The 19,147-nt window shown below is 33.0% G+C and overlaps 1 protein-coding gene across 3 annotated transcripts; it reads left to right on the top strand.

Annotated features, from left to right (window-relative positions):
• The first annotated feature begins 452 nt into the window (after positions 1–452).
• LOC125654531 (uncharacterized) lies at positions 453–16,304 on the top strand. Of its 3 annotated transcripts, none has more exons than XR_008796962.1 (7): positions 453–557; positions 5,079–5,331; positions 5,682–5,801; positions 6,083–6,131; positions 7,175–7,299; positions 11,184–11,311; positions 11,395–16,304. XR_008796962.1 is itself a non-coding variant. In XM_056144410.1 (7 exons), exons 1-7 carry the CDS (start codon positions 545–547, stop codon positions 11,487–11,489), a joined length of 705 nt encoding a protein of 234 aa, XP_056000385.1. In that variant the 5' UTR covers positions 503–544; the 3' UTR covers positions 11,490–16,304. The 3 variants fall into 3 exon arrangements, 2 of the variants coding, with proteins under 2 accessions (XP_056000384.1, XP_056000385.1); XM_056144410.1 differs by lacking the exon at positions 11,184–11,311 and adding an exon at positions 2,498–2,547 and having other exon boundaries at positions 503–557; XM_056144409.1 differs by lacking the exon at positions 11,184–11,311 and having other exon boundaries at positions 454–557.
• The last annotated feature ends 2,843 nt before the right edge of the window (positions 16,305–19,147 follow it).

Genomic DNA, 19,147 nt, shown 5'->3' with positions numbered 1-19,147 from the left:
TTATCTTATTTACTTTACGTGCAATAATTCTAAATCATTTTAAAGGGGTGTTACGGTAGCTCTGTCAATTTGTCACCGAAAATTGAATTCAATAAATGAAAATTGCTCAATATTATATATTTCAGTAATAAAACGCCAGTATCTAATTATTTCAAACAAAATATTTGACCTCAAAACATACACATGGATATGTGATTTTGGGGATTAAATAATTATTGTCTTCTAAAACAATGATTCTTCCATATATATTTCTTTACACTAAAAGCGGCTAACGAATGTATTTTTACTAGGCATATCTTGTTTTTGTACGAAATAAATGTTTTTATTAGTCATTGATATACATCTCCATGCCATTGAGATATTTTGAGTAAAATAGTTGCCATCACTTTCACAGCTAATGCCCCTTTATATCCCCATTTTGTTCCTTTTTCCTCTCGGCGTTTTTTAACCACGCCCGTAGTGACGATTTATAATAACGGAAATCCATGGCGATGGCCAATCTGTCACCAGAGGGCGTATTACGAGAACTCTGCGTAGATGGGCGATGGCATGTGCCAGTAAGTATATATTGATGAACTTTCCTTTTTCTGCTCTGTTCGTACCTAGTCGAAATAAATGTACCTTATACAAACAACGCATGTTAGTTAAGAATGACGTGGTAAATCAATATTTAAATGTCAGCTTTCGTTTCTGGATGCGTGTTATAATATGTAGTTGTTTGCATTTATATATTTTTTATTTTCACCAGGAAGTAATATATTAAGCATTAAGTTATGGTTGTTGCTTATTGACAGAAGATAGATACCATAGAAAACGTTAAATCGAAGACATCGTGTAGCTATACACGTGGGAAAATGCACCCATATTATGCAAAATCAATTAAAGTAAACAACAACAATGTCGCGGACAAAAAATCAATTGATTGTAAAATAGGTCACCGTCATTTGGGTTTTTCCTGGCCAGGTGTGTTGTGTGGTTGATTCACTGTGTGAATTTGTATCAGGTAACAGTAAACAAATTAACGTGTGCCCGGGGAAGTTTAAACACTGAATTACATGTAATAATGCAGTTATCTGTATCTTGGTTAAAATGGACAAAACATAATCATTACCAAATTGTATAGATGTGCATATTGGTTGTGCTTCTCAATACTAAACACGCCAATATTGTTTATGCTGAAGAAACAAACGCACATTCTTTGTTTTGATGAGTAAAACTGTAACTTAAATCTTATCCTGAACAACACCTTGCGTAGACTGAAATCAGGATGTTACAATGATGAAATGCACCAGAGCGTGAGAGCAGATGAGATTGTTTTACGATAAAAATAGATTAATGTATCATAGTAAAGTACAAAAAAAGTTATCAGAGCAAGCGTCAAATTCGGCCACAACTATACCCAGGCAACATATGAAATATAAGGTAAGACATGAAGAAAACAAATCGTACAACAAAGGGAAAACAAATGCTGTAAACCCTGATTACATGAAATAAACCACGAAGTTACTCTCGAAAATAAATAGTGCGTGTTAATAGATTACTTATACCAAATATGAAATTATATTATTATATAATTTGTATATGTCGAAATCAGATATATGCGCAATAAGTACTGTGACTTCATTTAGTAGAATAATCAAGTGATAATGATGGTTATTTTTTTTATAATGCACGCCAACAATAAAACACAATTGTCTTTCTAGACCCACCATTTAGAAATCACCTTTCTAGATTACACAAGGGAGAAATATGTAACATTGAATCGCAGGGTACATGTAGGAACAATAGAACGTTTTTTCTCAAATTGATGAAAATGAAAACTAAATGAATGTTTTATAAGTAAAATGAATGCAATCTACGGTATGGAATTATTTCAGTTGAGAGAATTTGGAGATACTTATATATATATAGGGAAGTTAACACATTTTAACTTTTTAACATCATAGATAATTTGTAGGTCTATTGATATTTCTCTCGGAATTCTACATTTATATGTAGTAAAACCAAAATAAGGCAAATTATATAAATCAACCCATGTATATAGTTTTTGTATCAACCGTCTTTAATCAGTTATATACGTACTTAAATACTCGCTAAAAGCCATGAATTACATATGGGTTCGTGACCAGGGATTTGTCCTGTATCCATAAAGGGACTTAAGACATCCTCAAACTCCAGTGGTATTTCCCCTACCCCCTACAAATTTACTTAATAATCATTAGGGATTTGGTAACATGGTAACATTTTTCATAAGCAACTATATCAATTATGTTCAGACACATTTCTTTCTGTACTACGCATGTTCATTGTCTGCAGAAATTTTGCTGCAGGGTAGAATTTTATTTACAGGTAAACCCATGCAGACACCTGTTTATTTTTTCCGTGAGCTGCATTATCGTGATCTGAACACGTATCAACATATCAATATTTCAGTACACTATATGCTCTTTTGAAAACAAAATCTTGCTACACAAATCTTTTCTGATTTTTTCCACAGGACTACCATCGAGTTTGAGTGGCAGAATTTGTATTACATGTGTTGCTTTGGTATGCATCAACTCATTTCATGATATTACCATTACTGGTGGTGGGCATTTCTATGCATTTATATGATCATGATAATATTAATATTAATAACTAAACACAATCTTGTTGCGAGCAACGAGTAGGTCTTCTGTCCGATTTCCGATGAGATAATATAGGACCTTTTATGGAACAATTACGTCATCACCTACAGATCGTCACAACAAACGACTTTGCTTCGAAAATGTTTAATTCTTTTGGTTTTTAGAATATTAAGAAAATATCATCGACCACTCCGCCTTTTATTTGAGCGGCTGGCCCCAACATACTGATATGGTTGAATAAGTCTCGTCATTATCTACAACTTTTATTCTATAATACTTACCAAAGTGTTTTTAGTTTTCAATATATATAGGATATTCTGTTTAAGGGGCCATCACTTTAATTCTTTAAAAGGGAAAGTTAGACAAACTTTGAAGATAGCATATTGTTTAGAGTTACATTCTGACCAAGCTATATTCTATAACGCATTACAAAATAGCAAGTCATCAACGTTTCGTACACTATTCCCCTAAAAGTCCCTTATTACGTAATCAATGCTCATTTTCCTGACTTCAGCATTCACAAAACATTATAACAAACAACTTTGATTTTTAATTTTTGAGATATTTGGAAAATAGTTTTGACCCCTATCGGTCCTGAATTTGAGAGGGTGGCTCCTAAAACCTGAAATGGTCGAATAGGTCTCGTCATTGTCTGCAACGTTTGTTCTACTACGTTTAACAAAATGCTTTCAGTTTTCAAGATATATAGAATATTCAGTTTTAGGGGCATCCCCTGAATTCCTGTAAAACTTTGAAGACAATAAAAATAGTTCTATAGATATCTGCCTAGAAATTTAGAATAAAATAGAATAGTCTGATTCTGCTTTTTTTCTTCCTTCATCCTCAATCTTAATATATATATACTACAATAACTGCTTCTTGAATATGAATTTTGCTTCTTTAACTTTTAAACTCTGCTCTCTATGAAAAGGTGTATCAACAGGTATCACACAATATATAATTAACTATAAATTATATTGCCTAAATAAACATTCACCACTGGTTTGAGAAATGATTATCCTCACTATAGAAAATGGCTAATTTCGCGGCAAGTCAATTCTGGTTCCATATCTGAATATCAAATTACAAAAGTGTCGATATGAATTTTCAAATGAATTGTTTACAGGCAAAAAAAAAAAAAACAAAAAAAAAACAAACAACAACAACAACAACAACAACAACAAAAAAACACCCACTCACACAAACACACAAACAAACCCAAACACATCGAGGTAATGGTAATCTTAATTTTGTTTTAAAACCCACCAATCTGTTGCGTTTTACGGCATAGTTTCATTCGACTAAGAAAAACTACAAATTATCAAAGCTGATCGGATTTACTTAGCATCTGTCAATCCTAATGAAAATGGATATGCACATGTCTTATGTCTGATGCTATATATAGGAGGTACTAGATTGATCACTGACTGTTCCTTATCTTCACGTTTTCATCATTATGTGGTTGTTGATGTGAGACATATGTGAGACATAAGAGTGAAAAAAAATAACAACTTTGGAGAGTTATCGATATAGGGGTTTTTCTTGATTGAAATTATGTAGGTTTGATGTGTTCAGGGGTTCTATTGGCCAACTCTTATACTTATATCCTTCTATATACTTCTATCATTATGCAATTTAGATTGATTACCGTTCGCTTTCATTTTTATAAATCCACAATGTAAAGGCTAACGTCCTTAAAGAGAGAAAGAGATAATTTTAAGGTTTGGTAGCAATTTACAATTAAATTTAAAATAAAAAAGCAACGACAACATGTGAAAAACGCGTAAGAGTGATATACCTATGCATAACAGAAGTAGCAAAGGACATTGGATAACTAAACAGAGCTATAGAGTAATCTTGACTGTGAAGCGTGGGTATCTTCCCTGAGTTAAACACATGTAATAGACAGTTTGACTAAACCGAATGTTAACTATAATTATGCAATGTATCTAGAATGTCCACAACCACCCTTCCATGCCATACCCCGACATACGGATCCACTTTTGGAAATGAAAATCTGCGTTCAATCATATCGGAATAATTCAACAGTAGAAATTACTGATTTGCCTGTGAAGTGATGAATCTTTGAAATACAGAACCAGAAATGCTTGTAGATGAACCTTGTCTTTTCAAATAATGCCTTTTTGAAATAAAAAAAATCAAATTATATTCAAATGTTTATTATGTTTGGTACGTTTCGATATATGTTAGAGACACCACATGTCATGTAAAATTATTCAGTGAAAGAGTATCTTTTTAAACATTCAAAAATTCCAATGCATATTAAGTTGTGTGTATACATACTGAGTTGTTCTCTGCTAAGACACACACGGCAATTTTGTCTTGATTTCAATAGGCTAGAAGGATACAGATGCTTCTCTGCCTTTGCTTTTGTGATTTGATATTGACATAATTCAAAGCTTAGCACGATTTTCGTATATTTGTGTATAGATATCTGTCAACACATGGTTGAAAACTGTGCGATGTCTGGAATTGTCAAAGGGTGCTTGTGAAATATCCTTGGATACTGTATCACGCGTGTCCAAATGCCCTACAAACAAAGAAGAATATGAATATGACGCAAAGAGGAAGAACTGTAGCCAATACAACAACGCGAGATGTCCACCACTTCTGTATCACTGTGTCTGGAATGACAATACGACATATTTGGTCGAGGTGTGTGCGGCATTACGGTATATTTCTAGTAAGTCTCTCTTGGCCATTTTCATAATTGAAATAAACATATCCGTACATACATATAGGTGTCTTCGTGCTTGCGTAATTATTACAGGGGATGCTTACTCCTCCTAGGCACATGATCCCACATCTGCTGTGTCCAGGAGTCCGTGATTGCCCAATTATCTATTTTGTATTGTTTATAGGATTTATGAGATTGATCACTGTTCGTTATCTTCACTTTTCATGATATCATTTTTATATTAAGATTAAGTAAACTATATGCATAAAATGTGATGATCATTCAATGGCACATCCAAATGGATGAATGAAAAGAAATATTTTCATTATTTGTAGAATTATGTTTTACTATTACAGTTGGAAAATGTGCGTTATTCAGTACAGGTTATCTCATCATTCGCGATAACTATGTAAGAAATTGTTCCTACCTAACCCCTCCATGTTTGCAGTTCTACGAATCTACGGAGTCTTACAAATGTAAGGTTTTGACAAAAACAAAAACAAGTTTTACTTCTGAAAATTTATATATATGCATGAATATATATGCATCTTACTGTATCTATATGGGCAAAAAATATTGCATTGCAATTTTATTTATTAAGATTGATAACACATTCCTTAATACTGGAGTATATCATTAGGTGCTAGAGTCATTTTACAAGCAAGTAAATGTCGTATTTGAATAATGTCCTAAAATGATCGATGTTGATCGTGAATTTCCTATAAATGCGTCATTGGAATGGTTTATTTCTTTGTAGACTCTGGATGTTATACATTGGACGAGAATTCAAAACCTGTAGCAGATAGGCAAGTTTACTTCAACTGCATACTGCATATGTTCTTAAACTTTATCATCATTGAGAAATCATAAGTTGCGACGTGAGAGAGAGAGAGAGATAGAGAGAGAGAAGGGGCAGGGATTCTAAATTCCCCATACACTCCCTCCCTTAAGAGAAACAAATAATCTGCCGTCGTGTTGTGATATACCATGTAACGTCAATTTCCAAAATCTACACAATACATGTATCTGTTTTCCTTGATATACATGATCACATTCATATAGCCATGAACTGCTTTCTGATGCCACACGAAGTATTAAAAAGCCACACGAAATACTCAAAATAGTAACACACATATATATAGTGTTCCTAAAAACTTAAAATAGTAACATTTTATTCCCACATTAAAGCGTAAAATAGTGAAATAGTATTCCCAAAAGTCGCCGCGTATGAAAAAAAATGCAATCTCTTTGGATAAATAATGTTAAGCATGCTTACAATTAAATCGGTTGTACTTTTTGGTTAAATGTCCATCACACACACACACACACACACACACACACACACACACACACACACACACACACACACACACACATAATGTTGCGTTTTCTCTAACAATAACAGTTAAATATTAACAACGGTCACCGTGGTGGTATAAAATCAGTTAGCTTTGTACTTGTATAGGCTGAAAGTGCATGACCGAAAGTTGATAGTATTTGTCTTTAATAACGCCGGCAGAATAACAGATATATGTACATTTGTACGTGTACACTGATAAATACGTCCCTTTGCAATTGTAAACACTTTGTTATGTGTACCATGTTCATACATTTCAAATTGTAATTCTGTTTAGCGATATTTACTTACGTGTACATCTATCTACAGTGTACCATGCATATAATTCCATTCGTATAAAGCAGGTAATGGGTGATCCAGAATCGCTTGTTACTACAGCCATATCTTTTAGTTTTAGCTTTTCAGATCATCACTGAAGATTTTGAATGAATAAACATTTATAAATATATTAAACATATTACGATAATTCATTCTGCGATATTTTCATTACAGATCTGGCATTGCAAAAAACGAAGTGTTTCCGACCTGGGCTATAGTTCTGTTCATCTTACTAGCTTGTATCGCATTCATAACAACTGTGGTCTACACTATTCACAGATGTAGACACAAAAGAAACCGTGAGTGTTTTACTAAAATCTTCATTGAAGGATATATTCCGCTGAGCAGCTGGTAACAAAATATTCATCGAAGAAAGCGTAGATTAAATAGTCCAAATATTGTTAGTTTTTCCCCAAAATAAAATCCCGTCTATTATCAAATTTGAGTACTCTGCATTTTGGTTTACGTTACATTCCGTATTTTTTCTTTCAACAAAAGGTGAAGATAAACGAATAGTGTTCAATGTCATAAATACCAAAACTACATGTATACAAAATAGTACTAATAGAGGACAACACACCTCTCCAACTGACACATTGATTCCAATTTAAAGATACCATTCAAATCATTTAAAAGTATTGCTCATGAACCCTAAATATTGACAGGTAAACGAAGCAATCTGTAGTCAACATTAGCATGTACATGCTAATTTATGTGGCAGCCGACATTTCTCTCTCTCTCTCTCTCTCTCTCTCTCTCTCTCTCTCTCTCTCTCTCTCTCTCTCTCTCTCCAAAAGGAAAGGGGTGATATCCCTGTAATGCCCCTCCTCATTGCTTAGTGTACAATTATGAGCATTATTGTTTGTCGGTTACAAAGTTATCTAATTTTTCATGTTATGAGATGCCGACAGAATCGTGCACGAGAAAATATTTATGTGTACTCAATATACCAAGGCACGTAGAACTAGGGGTCCTCCATTTTTTTGACAACATTCATTTTCCGTTATTTCCACATGCAAGCTAAGTTATTTTTACAAGTACAATAAAATATATTGGCCCCTAATCTCATTATTTTTGGTGGTAGTGATGAATGGTTAAAAAGTAATGATGAATTCAAGGACGAATGGACCCCCCTCCGTTCAATTTAGGGTTATGAAGTTTAGGCAAAAGAGAAATTTTAGATTCCCTTTCTGCTTGCCAACACTTTTGGAAGACAATTTTTCATCCGACCGTCCATACATTTTAAAAAACGATAGCACATGCCTGCGTCCGTTTCTAAATCTTTCAAAAATAATCACTAAGCAGTATGAATTGAATTTTTATTTGAAATAGGCAGGCGTCATGTATAAATTAAGTGATGGCCGACAATTGATATAACTGGCGGCCGCTAGATAGATTAAGTGGCGACCGCCTGTTAATTTATATGAAGTTCGCTAGTTATATCAAGTGGCCTCCGCCAGATAAATAAAGTGGCGACCGCTTACGGAGTCCGTAAAAACGACATAACAGACGCTCTGAAGCATGTCAAGCAGCATTCAACCTAGTAGATGTTGTATTTTCAAATCAAATGATCATAACAACCATAGAATGAACGTTATTTTCACACAGGGACGCCATGTGTTTTGTTAGATGAAGCAGCACAATTTGACCTAAAGCTCATAGATGCAAAACACTCAAGGTCTTTTCAGTGAGAGTTCTCTATCTTGCCAATGTTTTTATAATCATATCCAAAAGGTCCATGACTTTCCAATTTGATACTGCGTGCTTGGCGAACGAATAGTCACTACTTGTGTTAAACGTCATCATTTTGACGCGGCGTCGGGATCGGGAATCGAACCCTTAGTCTTTCTATTGCGAAAGAAGAAGGATACAGTACCCTCAACGTTATTCTTGACATGATAAACGATAGGACACGATACACGCACGATAGGATAGGATAACGCACGATACGATAGGATACATGCACGATACGATAGGATATACGATAAACCTGATAAACGCAAAACCTGATAAACGATCTTCACGATAGACCTGTTAAACGCAAAACACGATAAACGATCTTCAGGATAAACGGAAAACCTGATAGAAATGTTGTAAATTTAGAAACAATTTAGACAGAACGAAATTTTGATACCTACAACATAATTACATTATGTTGATAATAATATTGAAGGATTTCCATGTTCATCATATACCTACATTACGGACAACGCGGATTTCTTGTTTTCCGCGTTCCCGCGATGGGAAAAATCTAACGCGGTTATCTATAGGTAACTCAGGTAAACCGCGTGACTATCAGTTACCTGTCCCCGTCACGGTAACATTTGTTTAAAACATTGATCGGTTTTGTACCATATAATTTCTTTAATCCACGGTCGTACGTTTTTTTTTTTTTTTTTTTAATTTATGTTTTTTATGCCATCACAGCTAAAATAAAAAAAAACTAAAATATATTCGGCATTGAATTCAGTATTTGATATCTATATGAATTTTGTCAACCAATGATTCTAAAACTTCTATTGTCACGTAATGTGTAATATATAAATCATACAGGGAATTAACTAAATGTAATATAATGTAGTGATATCATGGTTTAGTAGTTCTCTTATGCTAATGTATATTACCTTGAATATGAAATAAAACCAAGTAATATTGTGTGTGTAGCGAGGAGGGGATTATTTTGCATCAGGCTCTAAGTTCATCGCTCATTCAACATCTCAAGTTATTTTCATAACGACCACTTTAAACAAATCAACCGCACTACACCTGTTAGATATTTTTACACTATGAATGATAATTGATAGTCATAAGTAATTGGAACATATTTATTTGAATTGATATTTTGTTAACAAAACATAAATAAACTGTTTAAAAAAAAAACATAAACAAAATCCGGCTTGTTTAAATTCGCAATTTTGAAACGCTTAGTGTGTAAAAAATTCAAATAATCATCAAAACCAACATAAATTTCCAGTATCTACACGTACGACTATTGGTACAGGTGTACATGTACAAGTAAATAAAAACAACGATGACAAAGAAATCGTGCCCATTTGAGCAGAATTTTGGGGGATGCAACACCCTTGCACCCTTTTACAACTTAATCTTCTAAATGTGTGAAATACAATGTCCCTGAGAATGTTTGCTGTCAAAACACGGGTGATACACAAAATCATATATAAGGACGTGCACAAGTTCAGCAGTTGCTATATAAGCAGCATACAGGTGAAAAAAATCGGAAGAAAAAGAACCATTATTAAAATATACATGTATGTGATAAACAATGTAATTTACTGATTTTTTCTTTCAAATCGGAACTCCCTATTTTTCTGTTAGTGTTAATTACAAATAATTGTTTCTAGACAAACAAATGTTTATGAACTTCAGATGAAGGAGCTTTCAGATTTACTGTCCTCGGTTTGCTCGACAGACCACTGCCTACTTTCCAGCTACTTAGAATTAAATTGTGATAAATTTTCACTCTCTCTGGACAGACAAATAGCTCTTCTTCTGCCTTAAAATCGACAACTTTATGTTCTCCTTCAAATATACCGTCTTTCCTCGATTCCTAAAAATAGCTTCTTTAACAAAACGAATAAAGGTGTCGGAAAGTATCATACTTTTTCATTAGATTTTATATACGATCCCGATAGTTTCCGAAGATACACGATAAACGATTTTCACGATAAAAGGAAAACCTGATACATGCAAAATACGATACACGATAGACCTGATAAACGCAAAACACGATAGAAAACGGAAAACCTGATACACGATAGGATAGGATACACGCACGATACGATAGGATACACGCACGATAGAGCACGATAGGAATGTCAAGAATAACGTCGCGGGTACTGTAATTCGTACCCTCCAGTAAGACCTGGGGTCACCCGAAAGTAGTTCTTTATCTCGAAATAAATGCGCGTAATCATAAATAGAAGTATAACACTCTTGTCTGTTAAAACAGGGTGAGTATGCCTACTTCCTGCATGATTTTGTCATTGTCGAAGAACACATCTTTCGGCGGATAGACATGCTCAAATTTATTTTCTGTTATGAATTCATTTCAGAAATGATAACTTGTGAATGATCAATAATGCCTTCTCAATATTCATTTAGTAGTGTGCAATGTAAATTGTCTGCATTGTAGTTTCACCTTTATGTTGGACTATTTTTATAGTGTAGTAAACTGTAGAAAATGGGGTGACCCTGGGTCCTACTTGAGGGTATGGATTATCCTCGTGCGTTGCGAAGCAAAGTTACAGCGACTGATCTCACAATGCAGGGATATATGGAATATCATACAATGTAATATAATTCATTTGCAATTATAAGTTGATTATATTGATTCATTATTTCATCGCTTGACTCGTATTTTTTTTTTTCATTAGAAAACAGAGCAAACCCGACAAATTCTGAGAATGAAGTCACTGGTGTCATGTTAGAGAAACGGATAGAACTTAACCAAGGACAGTGTAATATATAACTGGATATAGCATTCAATGGCGAGTCTTCTCATACATGTCAAACTACGATTGGAAGGATTATTATTCGTCCTTTTGGTCTGGTAGTTACATCTTACGAACCTGATTTATTTCATACGATCATTTGCATTATACAATATCACCATTGTTTTATTTTCACATGTCAGTGAGTAGTTAGATAATTACAACAGTAGTACATCCATGCTAGCGCGGAAATCATTTAAACATCTTTAACCCCTCAAATGTGAATCATAAACCTTGAACTCTTTGGCGTATCGCCATTCACCCCATATACCCCGGCTTACACACTAAGAGGTCAGAATAAGTATTTCACATCACTATTTCACTATTTATAGCTCGCCTTACACTACAAGGAGACCTCAAATAATAAAAAAAATCACTATTCCACTTCAAAAACATCAATTCATTCTTAAATAGATACCGAACACATACGTTAACTGCAATTCCTTATTGTATTTTATTGCTATGATGTGTCGAGTAAAAATAGCAGAACCAAAGTAAGATACAAAAAAGGCATCCAAAATAATTCTAATTTCTTTTTAAAGAAAATGTGTATATTTCTAATATATCATAGAGATAACATATATACTTATAAACTGATAAATTTTGACAATAAAATCCGAACCGCTTGCTCCAGAGTTACTACTAGCACCTTTAATATTGTTTTATATGTAAGGTGAAGTCCCTAAGCTGCAATGGGATTTTACTTGACCAGTAAATTTTGTAAAAGTAATTAAACATCTACTTTTGTTTTCAATAAACTACCCTGGAATCGCAAAAATGATAGTAGATTGGTGGATACACTTTGGTGGATTTAAGTCAGTTTTTAAAGTTAAATGAAGTAAATCCGTTGTTTATCGATGTTTGATTTTGATCTTGCTGAGGAGTTAAGATCTGATAATTGTTGAACAGATAAGATATGCCCGTTCGTTTCTTCAATTCGTGATTTTAGTCCTGAATAAACGTCATGGAAATTTTGAGAACGAAACACCCAGAGCGAGCCCATATATACCGTCTTTATGAAGATTTATAATTATATTACTTATATACATCTTAGTAAATTTAGGGTACCCCCTACCCTACCGAGAATAGTGATCCGACACACCGATAAATGTTTAAATACAATATTCATCTGATATTTTCGATGTTAATTTCTCCGTCATTATAAAAGTCGCAATTACGAGGTTTTGTAATAATTTATTAAAATTCACTGATATGTACATGTACAAACACATGGGTGAACACAAAAACGTTTTCATTTTGGTTGAACGTGTCTTGTGATGACACATATCTTGAAAGTAAGTAATAGGTCGAAAACTATCCAATACGTCAGATATCGAATGGTCCGAAACTGTTCTGGGGAGCTTACGCCTTATAACTGTACATTTAAAACATTTTACCGAAATATTAGGTTGTACACTACCTGGCAATGTCCCAGAAATCAGATCGCTGTTTACAATATAACAGCATTTTCTGTTTGATATTCAGATTATGCATCATGTTTTCGATTACTGCGTTTGGCGAGAAAAAAACACGTGTATCTATTGTACATTGTTGCACTGGACAAAAACTGCCTTTATAAATACATCGCAATTTTGAAATTATGAATCACCGTCTATTTTGTCTTTGGTAAAAATTCGGCATGGAGGACTACGATTACATTCGTAAATTCATTATTTAGTTTTCAATGCGGAGATAGATCATTTGTGTTACATAAAGAATATTTAATTTGGACCTCCATGTGGCTTCATAGTAATCGAATCTTATTTACCGCACATGATATCAATGCATATAACCTAACCAACGCACGCAATTATTTAAAAAAAAATAGTCTTAAATCCATTTGAATAAAGATACAACTGTATCGTTCATTGAAACATATATTTAAAAAGTCCTTCCTTTTCGCGATATCATTGATTTCATCTAGCTGTTTAATCAAATTGTTATGTGTTCATATTACATTAAAACCCAGTGCCTTGCCGAATGTTTCTGCAATGTATTTTCCCATTCTTTTTTTTTTTTCTTTTTTTTATAATTTATGGATTATCAAACATGTGTTCAATAGGTAAAGAATCTATTTAGAAAATGCACTGCCTTTTGCAATCCATTTACTAGCAATATTGCTGTATTTTAAAGGTTACGTAATTTTAAAAACTTTGTTTAGCAATATGATTATCAATTATATTATATACCTTTGCATTGACAATAGCAATATATATTACAAGTTCAAAATGTCAAGCCACTTGTGTTCCATGCATTTTCATCTCTATGCGCAATTTAAATTTGCATTTTAAAGCTGTTTTATGTTTCATTGTGGATTGGTTTATGACATATAAATGTGGTATTGTGTGTTGGTGAATTCAGCATGTCTGTAGCATGTCTGTAGCATACATTAAGCTTTTCAATGATGTAGAGTTCAAATAAGTAATCAATTTAGAAAACATACTATTAAAGAGACTCTGTCAGTAATCATGGAGAATATTTTGGAAAATGCATTTTTTAATTGAAGAATTCTTTAAAAAAAATATTGAAACTGCATATATTGGTCACTTAAACTCAAATAATACAATGTTATTGCTAACTTTGTTGTTACCATGATCACAAGGACAAAGTCCTTGAAAAAACATCAACAGTGAAATATACCTTTTTAAAGTAAAAAAATCAATAAAATTAAGATAATAAGATGCATTTTTTTTAGTTTAAGGTAAATAAACAAGGCTTATATATATATATATATATATATATATATATATATATATATATATATAATGAAGTAAGAAATTTTAATATCGCAGCAAAATTGATTGACATGGTAACAAACATGCCTTGCATTGTATACAGTCAAAAATTCAAATAAAACAATAGACTTTTTTCAGAGGCGCAGCACAATCAGTCAATGTATATCATATAGAAAGAAGACACAAATGTTAGATTTCTATTCAAAACAATAAAATCATTTAAACAACTTTTTGTTTTTGTTAGTGACCTTACCAAAAGCACCATTTTTTTTCATGTTCAGCTACATTTTCGAAAATTTATCTAATTAACTAACTATTTCAGGGCAAGACTATTTGCTATTTGGGTGCATTGATTACTCTTTAATGCCATTCTAAATTCTATTGAAACTTGTAAATGACCTTGTCCTATAATATCAAGGTCACATACAATAACCAGTGACCGTCATATTTAATCAGTTAACATAAACTTCAGATGGATTTGATTTAAACATGTATATATCTTATCTACTAACCAACCTGTGTATATAAAAAAAGAAATAAAATTGAATATTGATGTATGGCTCTGTGCATACCTCAACTATGAGAAAATATATATAACAAAGTCATAGAACATAATACAAAAATCACCAGGTCGTTAAGTTTACTATTGGGGGACTGTCAAAATACACGTATGTTGGAAAAGTAGGCCTCACATATTTCTTTATTTCGATTTGTAATTGGAAAACGTGTGTGTGTGCTATACATGTACTAATAACCTGATGATATAGGAATGCCATATTTGTTAGAGGACCTACCAACGAAATACGCAGTGCACAATAACCCACCCCGTCCCTTCTCATATAAACAGAAATCCACATCGTTACGTTTACAATATTTCGAAATACGAATTGCATTACAATAGAAACTACATTGACCAATTGGTAGAATATAATATGATTCAGTGAAAATACTGTGCTTTGAATACACAAAAAGTGCATCACATTGCCTGTTGAGTATGACGCAATTTGAGATTAAAGTGTGACATTAGCATTGATACTATTGTGTAAAATATGATTTAGATATTTCTATTAGACGGATCTTGTTTAGGGTGGGTTTTTTTTCACGAGAAACGAATGTTCTACAATATATATACATCAAATTTTACTTATCATTGATTTACTATCAGTCAAGCCAGTTGGTATGATATTGGAATGGTTACATGGATTCTAACGTTACTATTAACTACTATATAAAATTTGATTCACAGGAAAATAGGCAACTATCTACAGTCATTTTCTTTCAAGGTTTCTATTAATTCGATTCCTTGATGACCATCCAGAATTTTTGATGCCGTCTGCTAAGTGATATTCATTCATTTCTTCCATTAATTCTAGAGAGTTCGCATAAGGGGTATAATCATTGTGTAAAATGATTGGCACCAGTGTGGAGTGTTTGGAGGGGGTACAGAAAGAGTAAAGTGTTTTACTGTCTTCATTTACTATATTGGTAACATAAATAGCTGTCTTAAAAAAGACATGTAGAATTAATGTCAGCCCTGCTGTGCTTTAGAGAAAATATAGTCTGAAAAGAGGTCATAAATGCTCGTCTTTTTACCTTAATTTTTAATAATAAAGAGGAAAATATGTATTTTTCAAACACAAGTATAATGATTTAAGTACATTGTATTTTCTTGAATTTCCCTTCACTGTACCTTGTTGGGAAATTGCTTTATTAGAAATATTTGTGAAAAGATTAACAAAGCTTAACATCTAAAGATTTAACTGTGGGCACGGTTTGATGCCATAGAAACACGATGCATCAGGTGCATCAACATTGGTACCGTATACGTTTTACATGGTTCCCGTAATTTCCACTTTTTTAAAATCTACTATATCGCAATGCACAAAAGTGTTAGATTTTCGTTCAGATTTGCGATTTTTGCACTTTCCACTTTTTAAAAGACAATTCTTAATGGTTACTGACAACTTCTCTTAAACATTTTATTTCTTCATTTGTAAATAACTCTCTAATGAATGTATGACTAGTTTGTATCTTAATAAAACGAAGACTTCTTTTGCATTTGATGTATTTGGCTTCTGTTTGATTGTTTGTGTATTTATTCAATTCCCTCTTATCAATCATGTAATACTCCATGCATCTGTTGCATTTTTACCCCAGTGTTCCTTTATATTTTTGGTCAAAGGTATTGCTTTTCTTCAACTGTTCAAGAACATGACGTTTTGAAAGAAACATCCATAACTTGTCTAAATGTGCAGTTCGACTGATTCGGTCTGTTTTTATTCACGGGCAACGTGTAATAATTAACATGTAGCACACGTCCAATTTCAGCTATATCATTTGATTTTTTTCTCGATTTTACATGTATATCTATCTAAATTTTCATGCTGTATTTTGTGTGTCTAGAAAATGTCTGATGATTGACGTAGGTCATAGCCGACTGTTTTTGTAATATTGCTATTCAGACATATATAGCGATTTTTGTAACATTTATACATGGCTGAAAGCGTCATTTAAGGTAAATCCACTCTCATGTGACTTTTAAATAGTATTGATTGAAAATGGAAAAACGATTAATTCCCACTGCATACAGTCTGGTTTAATCATTAACCAAAGAGAATACGTATATTGCTATCTTTTTTACAATGTCAGACATATCAAAACAGAAGTATAGGTCAAATTCGGAAAATCACAGATTTTTCTAAAACAGAATAATTAAGGTTGATAAAATCATATCAAATTTGAATTTCAATAGTTCAGAAGAAAAAACCTGCTAATATAATTATGTATAAATTAATTGCTGATGTTAGGGAACACATTGTATAAGATAGATACAGCAAAAGAAACACCAGCATACCAGTTATTTTTCTTGACAACATATTTTTATCATAGATAATTGATTATCTATGGAAAATATAAAGCTTTTTCACTATCAATATTTTATTTTATCCAGTGAATGATAATACATATGTATTCTGAAAGATATATTTCTATCATGCGCAAAGTTTGATTTCATAAAGATTTTTGGAAACATTTGTGACATCGCATGAAGATTGATCTACCTTACCCCCCCACCCCCCATGTATGTACAATACTTTATTTTGTAAATTGTAAGACAAGGTAATAAAACATTGGAGGAATCATACTAAAATTATTTTGATTATACATGTATATTACAATGAAAAAGTAAATCTAGCGAACATTGATCAATCTCATCAACTGCACAAAGAGTACACTATTGAGCGTAATGCAAACAGGAAATAATAGGTACTCCAGTGGTGCTATCAGGTGTCTAGGATGAGTAAACATCATTTATTGACCGGCCACTTTCACTTTTAGTCATATACATTGTATCTTGATCAGGTAAACGGAGTCAACATATCTAGACTTTATTTGTCGGTAGTCTGCTTCAGTTTGTAATTGATCATAAAAATACACACATCTCGCATATCCAGTCAGTTGAGAAACGTAACTAAACACAATGTGCAGGTGATGATGGAAATTTGTTTCACATACATGAATATGTGAAAACGACAATTCAAAATCTGAAGTCATCCCGATTGTCTTAAAATCTAGTCATTAGCTTGCCATTATCCTCTTAGAAGTTTTCAATGAAATATCCAAATACGAATCAGATGTAGATGACTGTGTGGTGTGTTTGAAGTGGAATTGTAGTTTACTGGGATGTATGGAATCAACATAGATGGAAGTAAATATGGTTACACACACACAGTCTGTAGTAGAAAAACGTCGTCGATGTATGTAAATATCGAGTTAAAGGTGAGGGCTAGATATCTTTTTTCTGATTTATAAGCATTTGAATTATTCCTCATAAGATTACCAAAAAAACACAAGTCAGCTAATAAAGAGGACATCTTTCCAGTGAGGATTCCAGCAGACTCCTAGATAACCTGAAAGAAAATTCAAATTTCATCAACACAAGTTCAAAGAAATTAGGACTAACTGAAACGGATATCAATGTGTGGAAGTTGCGGGCTTATCAAAGATATTTATCAAAAGATGCATGAAACCCAGACCTGTGTGCCTCTTGGCAGGAAAAGGAAAACAGAAAAATAACACAAGTCCTCTTGAAAGATGCGTTTGGCAATATTGGCTAGGGCTGCTATTTAGAATAATCATTTACATGTATTTAAATACCAAATCTAATAAAAAGCAAACTGTTGAGCACTACTAGTGAGCTAAATAGCAGTCACGATATTCTGTCTAATCATATGCTGCACCACCAGAAGACACTCAGTAAAATACATGTACCAAGTGTTTTGGAAAAAAAAATTATGCGTATCATTAGTGAGACAATTTTTAGCTATCTAATATGTGGCTTTGACGCACACCTGCCACACTCGAACACCAATATATATCAACAGCAAATACACATTCTTGGTTGACTGAGTAAAACAACCAGAATCCAATGGGTGAGAATCAATACAAACTTACTGACTATTAATAGTCTATGAATGGTTAAAAAGGAGCACGACTAAATAAACAATAAATCATAGCGAAGCCAGGGCCTGTTTTCACCGAGTTCCCGGGAAACTTACATAAAATTATTCTTCAAAAACGTTTAAAATGCTGTTGCAATTTAATGAAAAACAAAGGCACGATATTAGGCATGTCAGATAGATGAAAGTTATATGTAAAGCCCCCCCCCCCCCGCCCCCCAATGTTGACACAATGTGCTATAATGCTTTGCACCTTAAAAATATGCAAAGGCTTTAATATCATTACAATTTTCACGTGAGTATATCTAATACTTTTGCTGTATCTGATCAATAAGAAGAAACATACGAAGTGGCGTGAAACCTAAACGTCAAATTAACGATAATGAAAATGAATTTTCGAAAGACTGAGTTTGAATACTTTGGAGCTGAACTACCACGGACGGT

This window comes from Ostrea edulis, chromosome 7 (assembly GCF_947568905.1).
Source record: "Ostrea edulis chromosome 7, xbOstEdul1.1, whole genome shotgun sequence".
NCBI lineage: Eukaryota > Metazoa > Mollusca > Bivalvia > Ostreida > Ostreidae > Ostrea > Ostrea edulis.
Note: the sequence above shows the minus strand (reverse complement) of the source record. Positions and strands in the feature narration are given on the sequence as shown.

Excerpts from the sequence above, each read along its gene's own strand:
- LOC125654531 (XM_056144409.1), top strand. The coding sequence starts at position 486 with ATGGCGATGGCCAATCTGTCACCAGAGGGCGTATTACGAGAACTCTGC. Across the intron at positions 558-5,078 it reads ATGGGCGATGGCATGTGCCA|ATATCTGTCAACACATGGTT; the intron begins GTAAGTATATAT and ends ATTTGTGTATAG. Across the intron at positions 7,300-11,394 it reads ATGTAGACACAAAAGAAACC|AAAACAGAGCAAACCCGACA; the intron begins GTGAGTGTTTTA and ends TTTTTTCATTAG.